The following is a 17,416-nucleotide window of genomic DNA, read 5'->3' as shown; positions in this document are numbered from 1 at the left end:
ATTCCTGACTCTATCTGAGCTCTTCCAGAGTGTAGTGCCCAGAGATGAATTCCTAGAAATATATGTGTGTGTGCATGGGAGCATTATGTTCTGTGTGGATGCATGTGAACATGCGTGTGCCTGTGATCGTGTGTTGTATGTGTGTACAGGCAGATGAACATATGTGTTGTGTGTGTATGCCTGTGAACATGTGTGTTGTGCATTATATGTGTGTGCATGCTTGTGAGTGTATGGGCATGCATGTGAGTGTATGGGCATGCATGTGAGTGTATGGGCATGCATGTGAGTGTATGGGCATGCATGTGAGTGTATGTGCATGCATATGAGTATATGGGCATGCATGTGAGTGTATGGGCATGCATGTGAGTGTATGTGCATGCATGTGAGTGTATGTGCATGCATATGAGTATATGGGCATGTATGTGAGTGTATGGGCATGCATATGAGTATATGGGCATGCATGTGAGTGTATGGGCATGCATGTGAGTGTATGTGCATGCATGTGAGTGTATGTGCATGCATATGAGTATATGGGCATGTATGTGAGTGTATGGGCATGCATGTGAGTGTATGTGCATGCATGTGAGTACATGGGCATGCATGTGAGTGTATGGGCATGCATGTGAGTGTATGGGCATGCATGTGAGTGTATGGGCGGGCATACATGTGAGTGTGTGTTTAGGATCTTTTCTCAGTTGCTCATTTCTTTTACATTTCTCATTCTGGTTATATAGGCAGATAGATTTCTTACATTTGTGACCTGTTTTGTCTGTTTCTAGTCATTCCCGATGGCTTGGCTATTCACCTACGTTCCCATTGTATCCCTGGAATTTCTCTGGCCAGAGTACCTGACATACCTATTCAGTCATTTTTTTTTCTTCCTCTCCCTTTCATGGTACCTCCATCTTCCCGGCCTTTGTTCTTATTAACTGCTCTTGTGTGAGTTTTTCTCAAGAGACTTTCACAAATTTCTGCTCATTCCAGATAGAGCACCAGGACAGATCAAATAAATAATTGCATTCAAGTTACCTTGGTGAACAGTGAGTCTCACTGGAGTTGCTAGTAGGACCCTCACTGAGGATTATGGGCAACTCATAGGTGGTGACATGTAGAAAGAACCACAGCCCCCTCCCAAAATTAACTGTTTATGGCTCCACAAGGGAATGTTAGTGGGACCTATCCTGTGAGGGTTTTATGTGGATAATTGCAGCTATTCTGATTTCAAGACGTGAGTAGCCATGCCATAGTTAAAGGATGGCATTCTATAGCAACTTCCTATTTCCAATAGCTCAGCTCTTCCTCTGTTCCTTTCCTGTCACCCGGGTATATTTTCCCTGGGAAACTGCACATTGTCATTCTCTATGAAAGCTGTAGTAGCTTCCACTCCTTACAGATCTTTGTGCTCCCCAGGCTTCAGGCCAGCGTCTGCTCCTTTTGAATACCCCCATTTGAGTATCTTCGGGATTAACATGCCTCATATCGATGACATGTCATACTGAAAATCAATTTTATAGCAAATCTAGATTTCTTCATTGGTAAATGGCTCCAGAGGCCAGGAAGTGACACATGACGCTTCTCTTTTCATTTCTTCTTCAACCAGTGTCATGTCAACTTATATCACTCTAATGCCTCATATCTCTTTAAAGTCACCTGTTTGACCCCACTGATCCTGTGATTGTGACTGCATGTCCTCTGTGACTCCTTGCTTCTGACATAGAAAATTGAAGGATTTCTTCTTGATTAATCCAGCTTCAACAAAATTGAATCATCATATTATTTAAAGAAAAAGATAGTACAGCACATTCTTGCTGTATTCCTTTGCATAATGTTTCTGCTGGGTGGAGCATTTCCCTATTTTTGTCTCAATTAGCCTGTCCTTCTTTAAGGCATAGTTCGTGTATCCGTCTGACTTTCCCCATCAACCCTGTGCTCAATGCTTCTTGTCCTTCGCAACTCCGTCTTGCAAATATGAATCGACAGGGACTCTTCTATTTATTTCACTTTGAAGGATAACCATAACAGCTATCTTATACAATTTTATGTTTAATGAAGACATATTTGTGAACTATTTCTATCAGTGCCTGGGAAATAGGAACCAAGGTAGTGTGGGGGTGGCATGGCAGCCTGCTTTGCCAGCACCCCCCTAGCACTATGTCTCTAGCTGAACCATGACAATTGTCTTACTCTGTTGCCACTGTACTCTCCTTAACATCATCATGTTCTTGCAATTTGTCTATGTACTTAGAGCAGTGTCTGTCTCTTAAGCCAATGCTCAGTAAGTTTTGTTGAATTTAACCATCAAGGCCTTGTCCCTGAATTTCCTCTGCTGAAAAAAAAATGATGAGAATATTTTGTCATTTGGGTTATTTTTTTCACATTTCGTACTATCTTGCCAGTTTCAAAAGTCCTCTCTGTCTAATACTGCCTGTCTTGTGTGTCTTGTGGTCTAAAGAATGTAGTTTATATGTTGACGATCACCCAACATTTTTATGAAGCCTACATCCTCTGCCTGAAGACTCTAGTACTTTATGGTTTATGTATGTTATGGATGTCCAGTCCCGTAGGCTTATCTGAATTTTAGTCTGCTTTTATTCAACATTAGTTAGCTTTCCATTGTACTTTATTTCAGTGAAGATCAGGACAGAGAACAGTGGGTAAGAGTCTGGGGACATTGATCAGTGCTTGCTAAACAAATATGCAATTTAAGTTTGGTACACTAGCACCCATGTAAAAGTTGAGTGTGGTGCTGCACATACCTATAATAGAGGTACATTAGGGATAGACAAGAGGCTCACCAGTGCTGTCTGACCAGCCAGACCAGCTCCAGTACTCTGAGCTCCAAGTTCAGCAAGAAATTCTGTATTGAGGGGATGAAAGAGAAAGTGATATAATAAGAGACCTGATGTCTGCTTCAGTATGAACTTATGGGTACCCACAGCCACTCATTTGTATACACACACACACAGACACACAGAAACACACACACAGAGATATGCATGTACACACACAGACACACACAGGCACATATACACACAAATATACTCACATGGAGACACACAGGCACACATGCACGCATACATGCACACACATATTCACATATTCACATGGAGACACAGGCACACATGCACGTGCACATGCATGCACACGTACATACACAGGCACACACACAGGTAGGTATGCATGCACGTAAATGGACATGTATATTGGGAACTTGATGGAGACACAACTCAGAGGTTTTGAACACTTGCTGCTCTTCCAGAGAACCTACATTTATTTCTCAGCACCCACACCAGGAGGCATCCATCCGCCTGTAAATCTACCTCTGTGATACCAGGCACTATGGACTTCTGGAGTACCTGCACACTGTGGCACATATTCTCTCTCTCTCTCTCTCTCTCTCTCTCTCTCTCTCTCTCTCTCTCTCTGTGTGTGTGTGTGTGTGTGTGTATGTGTGGGGGGGGAGGGGGTTGTAAATAAAAATAAACCCTTTGTTAAAAGAGAAGTTAATATTGCAATACAGATAAAAATGGCTCAAAAAAAGGTCAAGAGAAGACCCTAAGCTAGATTTAAAAATCTATTCTTCTAAATAACAGGTTCCATGGTGATGGAGTCTTAGTGCTTACAAAGAGCTTGGCAGTTATTACCCCTCTGCCGTGTGCCTACCAACACAGAGACAAATGACTTGCTTAAGATTTCTTAATCCATTAGTGAGAGAGCCAGCCTGGAAAGCCAGTCTAAGCTTTCTAGCGTCACAGTCCTCCTAAATAACATGACATTTCCCCAACTGTGACACTCGGGGAGGACAGAAGGATGATTCCTCTCTGCAGTCCTTTTGTCTGTGCACCCCGGAAGTATGTTTTTTTCCCTGTTATGCTTGTTCAAACAAACACAAACAGCCTTAACCACCTGGAAACTTACAGCCTTGCCTTTTGTAGTGTGAATGGCAGTAGTCAGTAATGAGCTGTGACTGAGGGAGGGATGGCTCAGCTGGGGGGTGGCAGGGCTGAAGTGCAGAGGGGACTGTGAAGCATCTCACGGAGAGGGTTTTTATTTTTATCTTCTCTTCCACAATTTAAAGTAGTCGACACGCCTACAAAACGTCTTGTTTAGCAGGCCAGAAACCACGGCTGTCACATTTAGGACACTCGCCAACACGTCCTTAGGTTGTTTTGGCTTCAGAATTGTTGGGGGACTAAATTCAAGTGGCGACATGTATACCTTATAATTTTAGTGTCATGCTGTCTTGCTCATCTGAGGCTTGCGGTGGTGCCTTTGAAAAGCATCACATTACATGAATAGATGAGACAGGCTGAGAAAGGGTGATGTGGAAAGACTAACAACCATCCTTGATTCACAAATTAATTCCATAAATAATAGGATTTACCTCCTGTGCACAGCTTTGAATTGTGCTTTGGTGTCTTGTCCCGTGGTAGCTGCTCACTCTGCCTGTCTCTTCATCTTGCCTGGTGTGTGTGTTAGACTGCTGTGACTTTTTGCTTGGGGCCTCTCCCTTCTGTCAAGGCTAGGGAACACATCCTGGGCCTTTCCTAGACCAGACATCTCCTGCCTGTAGGACGTAGTGCCTCCTGCTGGACAAACTGTCTTGCCTCTGCAGGAGAGGACCCTGCTGCAAAGACAGCTTTGTTTGGGGCTTTTATGTAATTTGGATGGCAGAGGTACCCTTTGTATTCCTGCTAAGTCCCAGCAAGTCAAGTGTCCAGAGAAGTGCGCATGATCCCTGTCCTGTGAAATTCTTAGCCTGAGTGACTCAAGCCTTCACTTGCTATGTTTGTGTGCTTCACTCTGCCATGGGGATTTCAGATACAGGCAACCTGGCCAACTCCATGGGTGTCTGTAATAGACTACTTTCACTGACGTTAATTTACCTATTTTCATTATCATCACTTCATAGAGTGTAGTGGGCACATCATTGTGGGCCTTTTGCCATTTAAAAAATTGAGTTCTCTTGAAATATGCCTTGCACAATTCTTAAACCAAAGACATAAGTAAGAAGAGTCGAGCCAAAAGTTTAGCTGTGAAATAAATGCAGCTTGGAAAATAAAATTGAGAAAAATGTTAAATTAAGCATCTGGAAAGAAATTTTCCATCATTTTTATTTAAATACATATTTTCATTAAAACTAGAGGACTATTCACATTTGTTTTGTCTTGACCATAAAAGGCACTATTATCAACTTGTGCAAACTACTGGCTATTGCTCTTTCAAGCAAAACAATGTTTTCTTAATAATGCTATATTTACTTATTTAGTTACTGGGTTGTGTATATGTGTGTGTGTATGTGTGTGTGTGTGTGTGTGCACTTGTGAAATGCAAAAATTATAAGAGTCAGTTCTCTCTTACCACATGTGTCCTGGGAATCAAACTTAGGTCAGCCACCTTGGTGGCAAGTACCTTTACCTTCTGAACCTTATAGAAAGCCTTCAAAATGCTTTTTTATGAGTAAATAAAGTGTTGTAGACTTTATTATTCAAAACTATACTCAACCTTATATTTACCAATTAGATATATTTACCAATGGTCAACTTAAAAATAGTACATTCAAGAAAAACATACAATATTGCCTTTTTTCTCTCTCAGCCTTCTTGCTTCTGAAGAAAACAGCTAATGATTGCAATATGGGAAACTTTTCGACTATTATTTTAAACCTTCTGCTATAGCCAGACACAGATTACTTTTTTGGGGGGTGGGGGGGGGGCTGGATTTCTGTTTCTCACTTCTGCAGTGTCTGTCTCTTAGAATTAGTTACTTTTGGTTCTTTCTCCTCTTTTGTGTCTGAGCAATTTTTCTCCAGGCCTTCTTTTCTTGGATTTGAGGAGAATGGCCTCTATTGCTACACTACAGAGACTGGCTGGACAGCGGAGAGCTGTAGTCTCCCTGGAACCATATTTTAACACCACCACCACCATCATCATCACACTGCTAGTACTTAGCAAGTGCCACCTGTTAATCCTGTATTTGTTTAGTGTCTATCATGTCCCTGAGGAAAGTGACATTCTATCAAATTTGCCATCTTAAATATGAACGAGTCAGTAAACCCTTGCTATAATTTGCATCACTGATATTCTAGACACTCTCAACCCAGATATTGATTTAACTTTACATGTAAAATGTACTAGGCAAGTACCTCTGAGGCAGCAAGCTGGCTCAAGACCTAAAGGTGGGTTGCCTCCGAGCCTGGTGACCTGAGTTTAACCCCCAGGTCCCACATGCTAAGTGGAGAGAATGATCCCAGTAAGTTGTCCTCTGACCTCCACACACACTGTGCCAAAAAAAAAAAAAAAAAAAAAAAAAAAAAAAAAAGAGAGAGAGCCTTTACTCAAATGCACATCATATATTATACTCAATAAATCAAGAAAATGAAAACGTAGTGATTCATAGTGACATATCTAACACCTGAAGGGCCATTGCCTCTTCAGATGTCCGTGTTAAACTTCTATGAAACAATAAATCCTCTGATATAAATGTTGTCTTCCTAGACTCTAAAATGACCCTTCAAACAGACTTCTTAGACTAGTGCTGTAGTTGAGACCAAGTTCTGGATCAAATCTTGGGGAATTTAGAATACTTAGTGCATTGGCTGTGTACAATGCTGGCAACCGAATAAAGAACAGAGGGGGCAGTGGGGAGGGGGGCAGAAACACAACACCAGGCTATCTGCCTGTGACCTATAGTAACCCCTCCATTGGGCCAGGTGGGTTCCAGGGCTTGGATATAGGGCAGGGAAGCCATTGAGGAGTCTCTTAGTGAGTGCAGGAGGACAGGGTGGTTTTTTTTTTTTCTTTTTTTTTCTAATATTCTTCTGAATTTGTTGAGAAGAAAGATGATAATGAAGATGATTGTTCATTTCCCCAAAGTCAGCTCCGCATGGAAAATCTAACTCTTCTCTAACTTTCTTTTTAAAAACCTCCCGACCTAGCTCAGTTTCCCCTCCATTAGGAAAATGTTGCCTCTGTTTTCTAGCCATGGCCCAGAGCCCTAGGGACTGCCATGTGCCAGAGGCTCTGTGTGGGCGGTGACCTCCAGGCCTGTTTCTCAGGCAGGTGGTCAGTCTCCGGCTGGGGGCCGGGAATGCTGTGCAGCCCCTGTCTTCAGTCAGTCATTTGCCTGCAGCTGAGCTACTGTGGAGAATTCATAAATATGCCTGACCCACCCACACTCCACACACTTGAAAAGCAGAACTCCCTGGGAGATGCTTGTGCCAGGCCCTACCAGCTGAATTTTTTTTTTCAAAGGGTAGCCTTTCAGCCATTGTAGCTGTGACTTGGGATAAGTCAAACATACCTCTGGCCTGCTTTTCCATTCTCTATTAAGAAACAACAATGGTGCAATTTCTGGGGTCAGCGATGTGATGTCTGACATCAGGAATGCACTCCCCAGTCAGGCCCCAGCCTCTGTGTTGTGTGTATCGTCACTAAGCAAATAGATGGGCGAGTAATTCTGGGTTCTCTTTACCATGATGGTAAAACTGATCTCAAAGCAGTGTTCTCAAACACTAATGGCGTGTCCCTCTGCCAGTTAAGATGCAGCATCGCTTCCCTTGGCTTGCCAAGTGCTAATGTACCTTTTTGCTTCTCAGCATCTCATTTACATGCTAGTTACCCAGAAAGGAAAGTATGTTCATGTTCACTCACTTTAAGTCATAGGAAACTTTATTACAGATTAGTCAAGATAAGAGACATGTATACCTTTCTTCACTCAAAAATGGGTTGTGGGCGATTCTGAGAATTCTCTGCTTTCTGCTCGTTCCTGTATTCTACTTCCTGTTCCGGGTATCTTTGTTCCAAGAAATTAAGAGTACCTGTTGTACCACATCTTATGAGGAAGAAATGAAAGAAAGAAAAAGACTTGTCTATCATAGACCTGAGTATATCATTCAAATTGTCTCTTGATGACACTTGATCAAATCTTTGCTCTAACAAACTGCCTTCCTGATGTCAGTATTTCCTAGTGCATTTGGCAACATACTGATCAGATAAGTCGATCTGGGATACTTTCATTATAAATTGGCTCTTCTCACAAACAAAGCCTTCAGTTTCATTTTCAACAAAACAGAGTTCCTGAGATCAGTCATTGACAATTTCCCCCAGTGGCTAAGGGGCTGTTTATGGCTTGAGTTGTTACCTTAGGGATGGGGTGGGGCCGCAAGCCCCTCAGATGGGCTGCAGCACTGGTTTACAAGTGGTGACCTTGGCTTGGGACTGTGACAGCAGTACTTCATAATGGTACGTTTTGTTTTTTTTTTTTTTCTTTTATTTGCTGATGCTTTTAAAATCAAATGTCCTGCTAATCATCTCTTTTGATGCGTTCTTCTAAGCTTTTTCCTGCTGCTGTGTTCCTTTGTTTTTCCTAAAGTTACAGTAGCTGTCAGTCTTGAGCTGAGTTCTTTCAGTACACTGAATTGCACAATTCTTGCTTGGCCCAGTTTAGGCTAGGCAGTCATCCCAGAACCCAGTTGGCTTCTTAAAGGTTAAACAGTTTTGGTAAAAACTGCAAATCATGACTAAATAAAACCCATAAAAACTGAAAACCTCAAGGACCCAGGGAAAAGGAATTTTTTTTTTTGACAATGAACCACATACAGGCAGAGAGCTCTTCTTTTTTAAACTTTGTTTCTCTACTCTTCTTCCCAAATTTGGTTTGGTTATTTGGGATTTTTTATTTAGTTTTTTTTTTTTTTTTAACTTTTCCTTTCATCCTTTCTTTATTCTTTTCCTTCCTTTCTTTCCTTCCTTTGCTCTTCCTTCTTTCCTTCTTTTTTCTCTTTTTCTCTTTATTGTTTTAGATTTTATTTATTTATTATATATATACGGGTATGCTATAGCTGTGTTCAGGCTCAACAGAAGAGGGCATCAGATCCCATTACAGATGGTTGTGAGCCACCATGTGGTTGCTGGGAATTGAATTCAGGCCTTCTAGAAGAACAGTCAGTGCCCTTAACTACTGAGTCATCTCTGCAGCTCTCTCTCTCTCTCTCTCTCTCTCTCTCTCTCTCTCTCTCTCTCTCTCTCGGTAGGGCTCCTTCCTTGGCATTATGATGTGTGCTTCCTCACCTGACATTTTCTTCCTCTTCTGCAGTTGATTTCGTTTGTTGGTTTGAGGCATTGTTCTCCTTAAGGCCAGGGCTGCTCTGGAAGTTCTGCTTTTTCTTCCTCTAGCTCCCTAGTGTGGTACTTGCTGGCATGCTCTACCACACTGACAGGACAATCCTTACAATCCATTTTTTGCTTCACATGTCTCCACTACCTTAAAGTCATTTGTGGTCTCTGACTCCTCTAGACAGCAGGAAGCACAAAATCTGTAATAAATCTTTGCGCTCAGTGTCTGTAGTTGTTCCACTGTGCTGAGTCAGAATTCTGAAAAACAAAACAAAACAAAACAAAAAAAAGAATTATTTTTGGCAAGTAATAAATACGACTGTGTAATTGGTGTGTTAGAATGTAGGGGTCGGTCGATTCTTCTGTTTCTCTATGGAGAGTAAGTAGAGAATGAGTGCACATGTGTAGATGTCTTATCTGATATCATTGTAACCATTACAATTTTGGTTTGTGGCTTCCTTAGGTACTTGTTAATAGATTGGTTTTCTTCATTTGTGTTTTAAAGGGATCTAAAGTGTTTGGGATATTTTGGTTTAGGGTTTTTACTCTCTTAATTTTAATGGCTCTCTAGTAAACCATGTAGAACCATGTCTTTCATGTGGTGATGGGTTTTTGTGAATTTTAATTTTTCTGTGAAGAGCTTCATCTTCTGAGAAGTCTGTCTTCATCAGGTCTTCCCCACTGGAATTTTTCATGACATCTTTGTTCTTTTGCATACGCATGGACACATATTTTTAGGTTTTAGATTTGCAGATTCATATCTTTCAGTGAGGTATCATCTCTAGGCTGTCTGCTCTCTTACATCTGTTTCAACAATGGGGCTGACTGTTTATCAGTCCAACTCAGTGTGGCTTAAAGGCTCACCTTTACCATCAAGTAAAGCAGAAACACTGAAAGTTACCAGTTCATTCTTCTACCAAGTCTTAGTAATAGTTCCTATTCTTCTGTTCTTTCTTTGTATTCTCATTTTGTCTGAGGCACTTCACTGCCTTGACCATATGATACTGTATCTACAGCTGCTCTAAGATTTGACTAGCATTAGCCTTTAGCACCTAGAATGCTCAAGTCTAAAGATCAGGTCAGCTCTCCATTCGGTTGCTTTGTTTTAGCTAACTCATGTTATACAGTGAGCGGTCCATCACATTTCACAATGGGCTTGTAGTTTGAATTTATAAAGCATGTATACTAACCAATGAGAAAAAAAGTGCAAACGTGGGAACAGTTATGAACACAGTGAAAATACATTACAATGAAGAGAAAACTTGATTAGTCAACAGAAATGAAAACAGTCTGTATTGGCAAACACAAAACTACACAGCTCTTGGGGGGTGTGGCTATGTCAAATTCAATGACTTGTCATGTGGTAAAGTGAGACAGTTTCAGTGACTGATAAAAGAAGTGAAGGATCTCTTGCTTTGTTAGAATAAACAATGGAGCAGTTGCTTTGGGGACTTTTTTTCAATTCCATTTCTTAATAATATCAAATATATGCAATACTCTAACCCCAATATCCTACAGCTACTAATTTAGCATGTATTCTCAGGAACTTGTATGCAGTTTGCTCTAAAAGCAATGTGTAGTCAAGCAGAACTCCAGGAGCAACCAGAATGTTTAGAGATTTGCAAGAGTTAAGATCTGGTGTGTTCATCAACTAAAATACTGCACAGAAGGAAAAGGAACCATACTAGTCAAAGTGGATGAAACTCATGCCCTCTCAGAAAAATGTGCTACTCACTGGACTTCATGCAGGATGAGTCCATTCTGATGGGATGAGTATTCACAAGTAGATATTAAAATCCACTATTTTTCCCTCAGTCAATGAATTTCTTTTGTTTTATTTTGTCTTCTATTTGAGATGGGCCTCACTGTGTAGCCCATGCTAGCCCAGAACTCATTGCCACTCACCTCTCTTAGTCTCCTAAATGCTAGGATTACAGGCAAGGACCCCACCATGTTTGACCTACATTTCTAGTTATAATGTTCAATAGGACAAACATTCTTTCCTCTTTATATTTGATAGATTTATCATACACAAATAATTCTTCCTGTGGCATATTTTATATAAGGAATTTCTATGCCCAGTGTTCTAGTGTTTAAGAATACTCAGTGAAATGAATACTGTTTAGAAATTTTCTTTCTCATTCTTGAAATTTAAACATTCTACCTAGGATAGAAATTAGAAATTAAATTCTCAATGAAATGTTGATGGAATTGATCAGTATGGGAAATTTTTGAAGACTCATTAAATTAAATAGGGCTGAAATACTGCCAATTAAATAGTATGTTGATTTTGAAACATTTTCTCACTGTGTAGCACGGAGTGGCCTTTAACTCATGATCCTCCCTCTTTTAAGTGGTAGGATTATAGGCATTCAGCAGGACAGGAAACCTTCAACACTATTTTCTTAATGATAAATACTTCTCTATAACTTTTCACATATTTCACAAATCATGACTATATTATCATTCTGAAAAATATCAAATGAAAAAGGAAATATCAAATGGAAACTGGGGTGAAGATTTACAAGAAGAATTGTCAGAGGAACTCACCCCGAGATGCTCTATAAACTAGGAACCTTGTAAGGCCATGGGCTTCACAATCCTTAGACTTGTTCTCAAACTCAGTCTTCAGACTCACACCATCTTCATACTTGCACAGTCAAAACTCCCACATTGACTCACTGTTTTTCATAAGATGTTCTTGTAATCAAAAACAGAGAATTTGTTCGAAATGTTTGGATACTCCCCAAAGTCACACATTAGGGGAAGATGGAGAGATCTCAGCTCTTCACCACCCCCATGTCCTTTTAGTTTCTGCGTGAGCATTGTATTTGGGAATGAGTTTGGAAGTTGAAAAGGTCAGGGATGTGATGTTAGTCTTTAGCGTCACAAACAGTTCTGTAATTTCTCTGCTGAATGTTCTGTCCCCTTTGCCTTCATGATGTTCCATGTATGGAAAAGGCCTTTGCAGTTCAACCTTTATTTCAGCCACCCTTTAAGTTCTCCACTTCAGACAAACTAACTGTTCCAGGAGCTAGGACGCTGATTGGATGGCTAGTGTTAGGTTTGTGGAAGTGAAACGTTACTGCTTGCTTTTCCTTACCAGAACCACTTAGAACAGTGGTAATGGAACAACCCTGTCAGGTCACAGGTGCTTACAGAATAATAGTCTTGCAGATCGAGGACTGCTTTTCTCTATTACAGCAGACCATCCATGCCAACAACCTTGGTTTCAGTTGGGAGACTCCCTTTATTCTTCAATTTTCACACTATTTGTTGAAACTCGATTGAAGGTTGGTAGTGTAGCTCAGGGGTAGAGCACTTGCCCAGCAACCATCAAGATGTAGGTTTCATCCCCAGGACAGTACAACTTACATTGTACAATATATAAACAGACTGATAACCAACAAAATAACCTAAAATAACCTAAAATGTATACTGTTAAAAAGTATAAATATCCTTGATCTTGGCACACGTCTTAAGCATTAGTCACATGGTTCTGTGATACGTGTTAAGGAATCGAGAAATAAATACTTCCATCAGTTAATCCTCTCACAATTTTTTAAAAAAAGAATTTTGCAGCATCTAATAAATGCATTAGATGGTTGTTTGATTTTTTTTCTTCTCATCAGTTTGAATATGATGAAATATATTCAATATGAATATTGAAATATGGTGAAATATGGTGAGTGTTATTTAGGAAAACATGAAGAAATGATAGAGATTGAATGACTTTGCCACCATCAAGACGTGGGAAAGCTACTGTCGTTCTTGGTGTTTCCTATCCCTTTTGTTAGAAATAGGTAAAGGTAGTTATTATAGTGGAACCCAACTAGACAGCCTCACTGCTTCTCTATAAATGGCCTTGTGACAGAAAGAGAGAAGGAGATAGAGAGGGAGATAGAGATTGAGTTGATTGGAAAAGACAACATATAGATCATAGGTTAATGGACTCTAGCTTACATTCTGCATTAATGATTAATATGTCTAATATCTCCCATTTGCTGTTTCCAGTTTTAAAGCCTGTGTGTGTAACAAATGTATAAACCTTCTACTTAGTACATTTATTTTAGCACACTGTTCCAGAGAGCAGTAGGTTGCAGGAACAATTGATGACATACACAAAAAAGGGAGACCAGACCAGGGATCCAGAGCCGAGACACAGCGAGTCAGAGTGGTAATCTAACACCCATGCACATGCACATACACATGACCACAGCTCGCTTTTCTAGCCCAGTTTCTACATGTAGAGATGGCTCATCTAGAATTGAACTGGAACTCCTTGTTGTACATCTAGCTCACAATCAACGACAGAAGTGTAGGGCTGAGTGTCATTGGGGTTGTAACTTGGACCAGTTTTTTTAACCCAGTCTTTGTATAACACGTGCTATTTTGTGTCTCCTCTTTCTCTCACTGTGTCTTCCCTCTCTTGCCTTCGAATGAAGACTGTTGTGTCCACTGTATCCTGGCATGCTTGTTCTGTGAATTCCTGACCCTCTGCAACATTGTCCTGGGACAAGCTTCATGTGGCATCTGCACCTCCGAAGCCTGCTGCTGTTGCTGTGGCGACGAGATGGGAGATGACTGTAGCTGCCCGTGTGACATGGACTGCGGCATCATGGATGCCTGCTGTGAATCCTCAGACTGTTTAGAAATCTGCATGGAATGCTGTGGCATCTGTTTTCCGTCATAAAGATTTATCTCTTGTTTGTACTAAAACTGGAGACAACTTTGCAATATTTCTTGTAGAGGAAAGGAAAAGCACATGGTAAGACTTCCATGAAGCAACTCAAGTATTTGCACTGTTTAACTCATTCCTTTTGAGTAATATCTGAAATTCTTCTTCTTTCACCAGATGTATGTGGTTTAATATGTGAAGTTTTAACTGACTAACTGGTTTTTTTAAGCTTCTTCGTAGATGATAATAATCGGAAGACATTTTGACACACACAGCCTAAAATGTTAAATGTCTTCTTTCTGTTGACATGTCTGTTTTCCCTAACCATTCTGAGCAGCTCTTGGCTCTAAATACAGCATTGCTCAGTATGTATTTAAACCAGATCACTTTGATGTTTATCTATTAAAGGTTAAAAGCAAACTTTTTTTTTTTATTCTAAGTAAGCACAAACATTGGGCAGAGAGAGCAGTAAACAGATGTGGAACTCTCCCGTGTTGGTCTGCTCTGGCTTTTCCACCTCTCTTGTTCTGCCCAGAGCACACTGAGGAAGATCCTGTTGCCCTATCCAGAGCAATAGGAAGCACCATGAAGGAGAATAGGAGGAGACCTGTAAAAAACGAACCAGGCTGCAAGGCGCGCTGGCTTCAGGACTGTAAAGGCAAGAGGCCATAGGAACAAACAGAAGCCAATAATGGATTACTGAGGAAGACGTGGAGGAGGATGTGGCATTGTGGATGCCCTAGGATGAGCTAATTAAATTTAGGAAAAAGTTGAAGGTGGACAGCTTGAACTGTCTGCGCTCTGAACACGTGAAAAGAATTTGCCTTCATTGTACATTGCAGCGACACAGCTTTCTTAGAACTGTAAAATCTGAACTAATGCAAATATGCACTTTCCTACACATAATTTAAGTGTTATAAATTTTAATGAAAACATAATACCTTGTTAACATAACTATATTTTACCAAAAAATTGTAGAACACTTTTTAACAAAGTTCATTTAAATGAGTTTTTTTTTTAAGATTAAAAAAAAAAAAATCCCAGTATTCATTGGGGTTTTTCCAAAGCTCGATTATATTTGGAAAGATTCAATTCTTTATCATGCAGGGGTCGGGGGGGCGGGGGGGGCTTTATTTATTTTCATTGGCTTGTAGTCCTCACCTTGTTGTATTTCATAAGTATGTAAGTTTTGGATCTACTACAGGAGGACCTCAGAGGCCCACCACCATCAACAAATATTAGGATTCCAACTGTGTGTGAAATTATGCCAAGTGGCAGATTATAAAGATACTAAAGTAAGAAGAAGTGAGTCTGAGATGAGACTAATTCTTTAGTGATGGAGTCAGCTCATGTAAAAGGGAGAGTTCAGTTTCATACACATCCTCCCATGTGGTTTTTTTTTGTTTTGTTTTGTTTTGTTTTTTTTCTCTCCAGATTTCAAATTTGGTTACATTGACTAATTCCTTGTAGGCTCTTGAGAGTATGTTTTTGTTAATGATTCTTTTTAGTTCTGGATGAATGTTAAATTGTTAGAAATTGTGCATTCTTAGGAATCCTTTAGCCAGCCTAGATCTTTAGGAGACTTGAACTTTTTTCTATTTTTCATGAAGAATGACAACATCACCAGTGCCTTTCCTTTGAAAGTTAGCCTGGCTTACAATTAAATTATTATTTTAAATATTCTTTGAAAAAGAAAAGCAAGTATGTCTCCTTTCTAGTCCAATTTACATGTGCATGTACTTTAAATACAATGTAGAGCCTTCTTTCCTGTCTTTGAAACAGAAGCTTTGATTTGCTATGTCAAGTATAATGGCAATGTTAGTATTTCTATATACTCAATGTTAGCTTCTGCTTATATCATAGGACAAAGAAGAGCCATCTGTTTATGGATAAGCCTCCTAATGATTGTTAAAATATTTGCCTCGTTATCCTGTAAAACTGTTAACCAAGAGACTTGTCTGATGCTTGAATATATCTTGCTATGATTTGCAATGAAAATGTTAGTGCATTAGAAATGTTTTTTTCTGTAAAAGAGAGCATTAGTGAATACCAGAATTTAATTTCCATACTTGTACATGTAGGACTTTTCTTCAGCTCTCTACTTCAGGCAAGCCATTCCTTAAGGCATCTTGTATAATTCAAAAGAAAAAATAGGCAAATGTGAAAACAGTTTTAGCATATTTTAGAATTTTGGTATGTAAAATGTTTTCTTGAATCTTCTGGCCGTCAAGACTGATTGCTATAGTTTACACCTAGACATTCAGTCTCATTTTAAATGTGGCATATTTTCAAACTGGATCTTGGCTACTTCAAAATTAAAGGATGTATGACTACTTATTGTGCGTTATGATCTTTTTGTATGTAATTAATGTATTAGTTGCTTTATATTTAAATAATTTCAACAATAATTTAAAACCTGAAGATTTTCGTTACCCTTTTATATGTCTTCCTGAAAAACTTCCTAGTCTCCCTGCACAAGACTCATGCCTGCTAATGAACTGAGAAATATATGGAAATCATTTGTCTGCAAGTCATTGCTGCTCTGATACCAAAATACAGTGTTCTTTTAAATATTCACAGCATATAAAAAATATGAGCTTCTTTTCTCACTCTTTCTTTCTTCATTACCTGCCCCCTCCCTCTTCAGTCCTTACTCACTCCCTTCTTTTCCTTCCACCTCTTCTCTCCTTCCCTCTTCATGAACTTCACTCCCTCAAAACAGTATTCAGAGATGACTCACACCTCACGCTATAATCGCAAGGTAATGTCAAACTCACACAATCACCCTTCTGAGTTACCCAAGAGCAGGAATTAGTCCTAAACAATACACTGGTTTCCAACTTTTTCAGTAGATTGATTTCATTTATTTACTTAAGGAATGCGTTTTAGTCTACAAAACTCAAAAAAAAAAAAAAATGTTTTGTACATGCTGACATTGAGTGGCAAACGCAAGTATTCCAAGTCATAAAATTGGGTGTTACATTTAATGAATTTTACATACAACTCCATTGTCAGAACTCTTTTTACCTAAGACAGCAATGGCAAATATTTAGAGATACTTTGGAGTTGAGATTTTACAAAAAACAATGGTATAACTATTCATGAGAAGATTTTTTGATTTTCATTTTTTTTTTTTTGTTTCTTTTGCTGGGTTTTGTTTTGTTTTGTTTTTGTCTGTTTTTTTTTTTTCTTTTTTAAGAAAACAATAACTTTATTCTTTCTCTTCACAGTGGGTTTCTGTAAGCATTTTCTTCATCTGAAGTGCTGGTGTTGTCTGAATAGATCAAAGACTAGCCAAGGCAACCTTGTGTAAAAACTTGCCATTATCTGTCCATAAAATCTCTATCCTCCAAGACTCTGAAATTCTATCCATTATGCATCACTACCTAACAAAATCAAAGCTCCATCCAAAGAATGACTTGCCTTCTACAGTGCCACTTACTGTTTATGTTTTTCTATCCTCTTAATCAATCATTTAGTAACAATGATATTTACTAATATATTAATAACATTACTACTAAGATCATTTTGAGTTTAACACTATTCATCCTTCTTTTCATTTACTTGTGATTTGTAGGTCCACAGGACTAAGGTTTTATAAAATGTTATTTTACCTTCTTCT

The 17,416-nt window shown here is 39.4% G+C and overlaps 1 protein-coding gene across 3 annotated transcripts in view; it reads left to right on the top strand.

Moving 5' to 3' along the window:
* Mdfic (MyoD family inhibitor domain containing) overlaps positions 1–16,131 on the top strand; it is a 78,929-nt gene extending 62,798 nt beyond the window's left edge. For all 3 annotated transcript variants that reach the window (XM_034519569.2, XM_076913677.1, XM_034519567.2), the window contains one exon: positions 13,562–16,131. In XM_034519569.2, the coding sequence (XP_034375460.1) occupies positions 13,562–13,809 (248 nt within the window). In that variant the 3' untranslated portion in view covers positions 13,810–16,131. The remainder of the gene's footprint in view (positions 1–13,561) is intronic.
* Positions 16,132–17,416: the final 1,285 nt, after the last annotated feature.

The sequence above is a fragment of the Arvicanthis niloticus genome, chromosome 15, assembly GCF_011762505.2.
Source record: "Arvicanthis niloticus isolate mArvNil1 chromosome 15, mArvNil1.pat.X, whole genome shotgun sequence".
Lineage (NCBI taxonomy): Eukaryota > Metazoa > Chordata > Mammalia > Rodentia > Muridae > Arvicanthis > Arvicanthis niloticus.
This window is presented reverse-complemented; position numbering and strand designations above follow the sequence as displayed.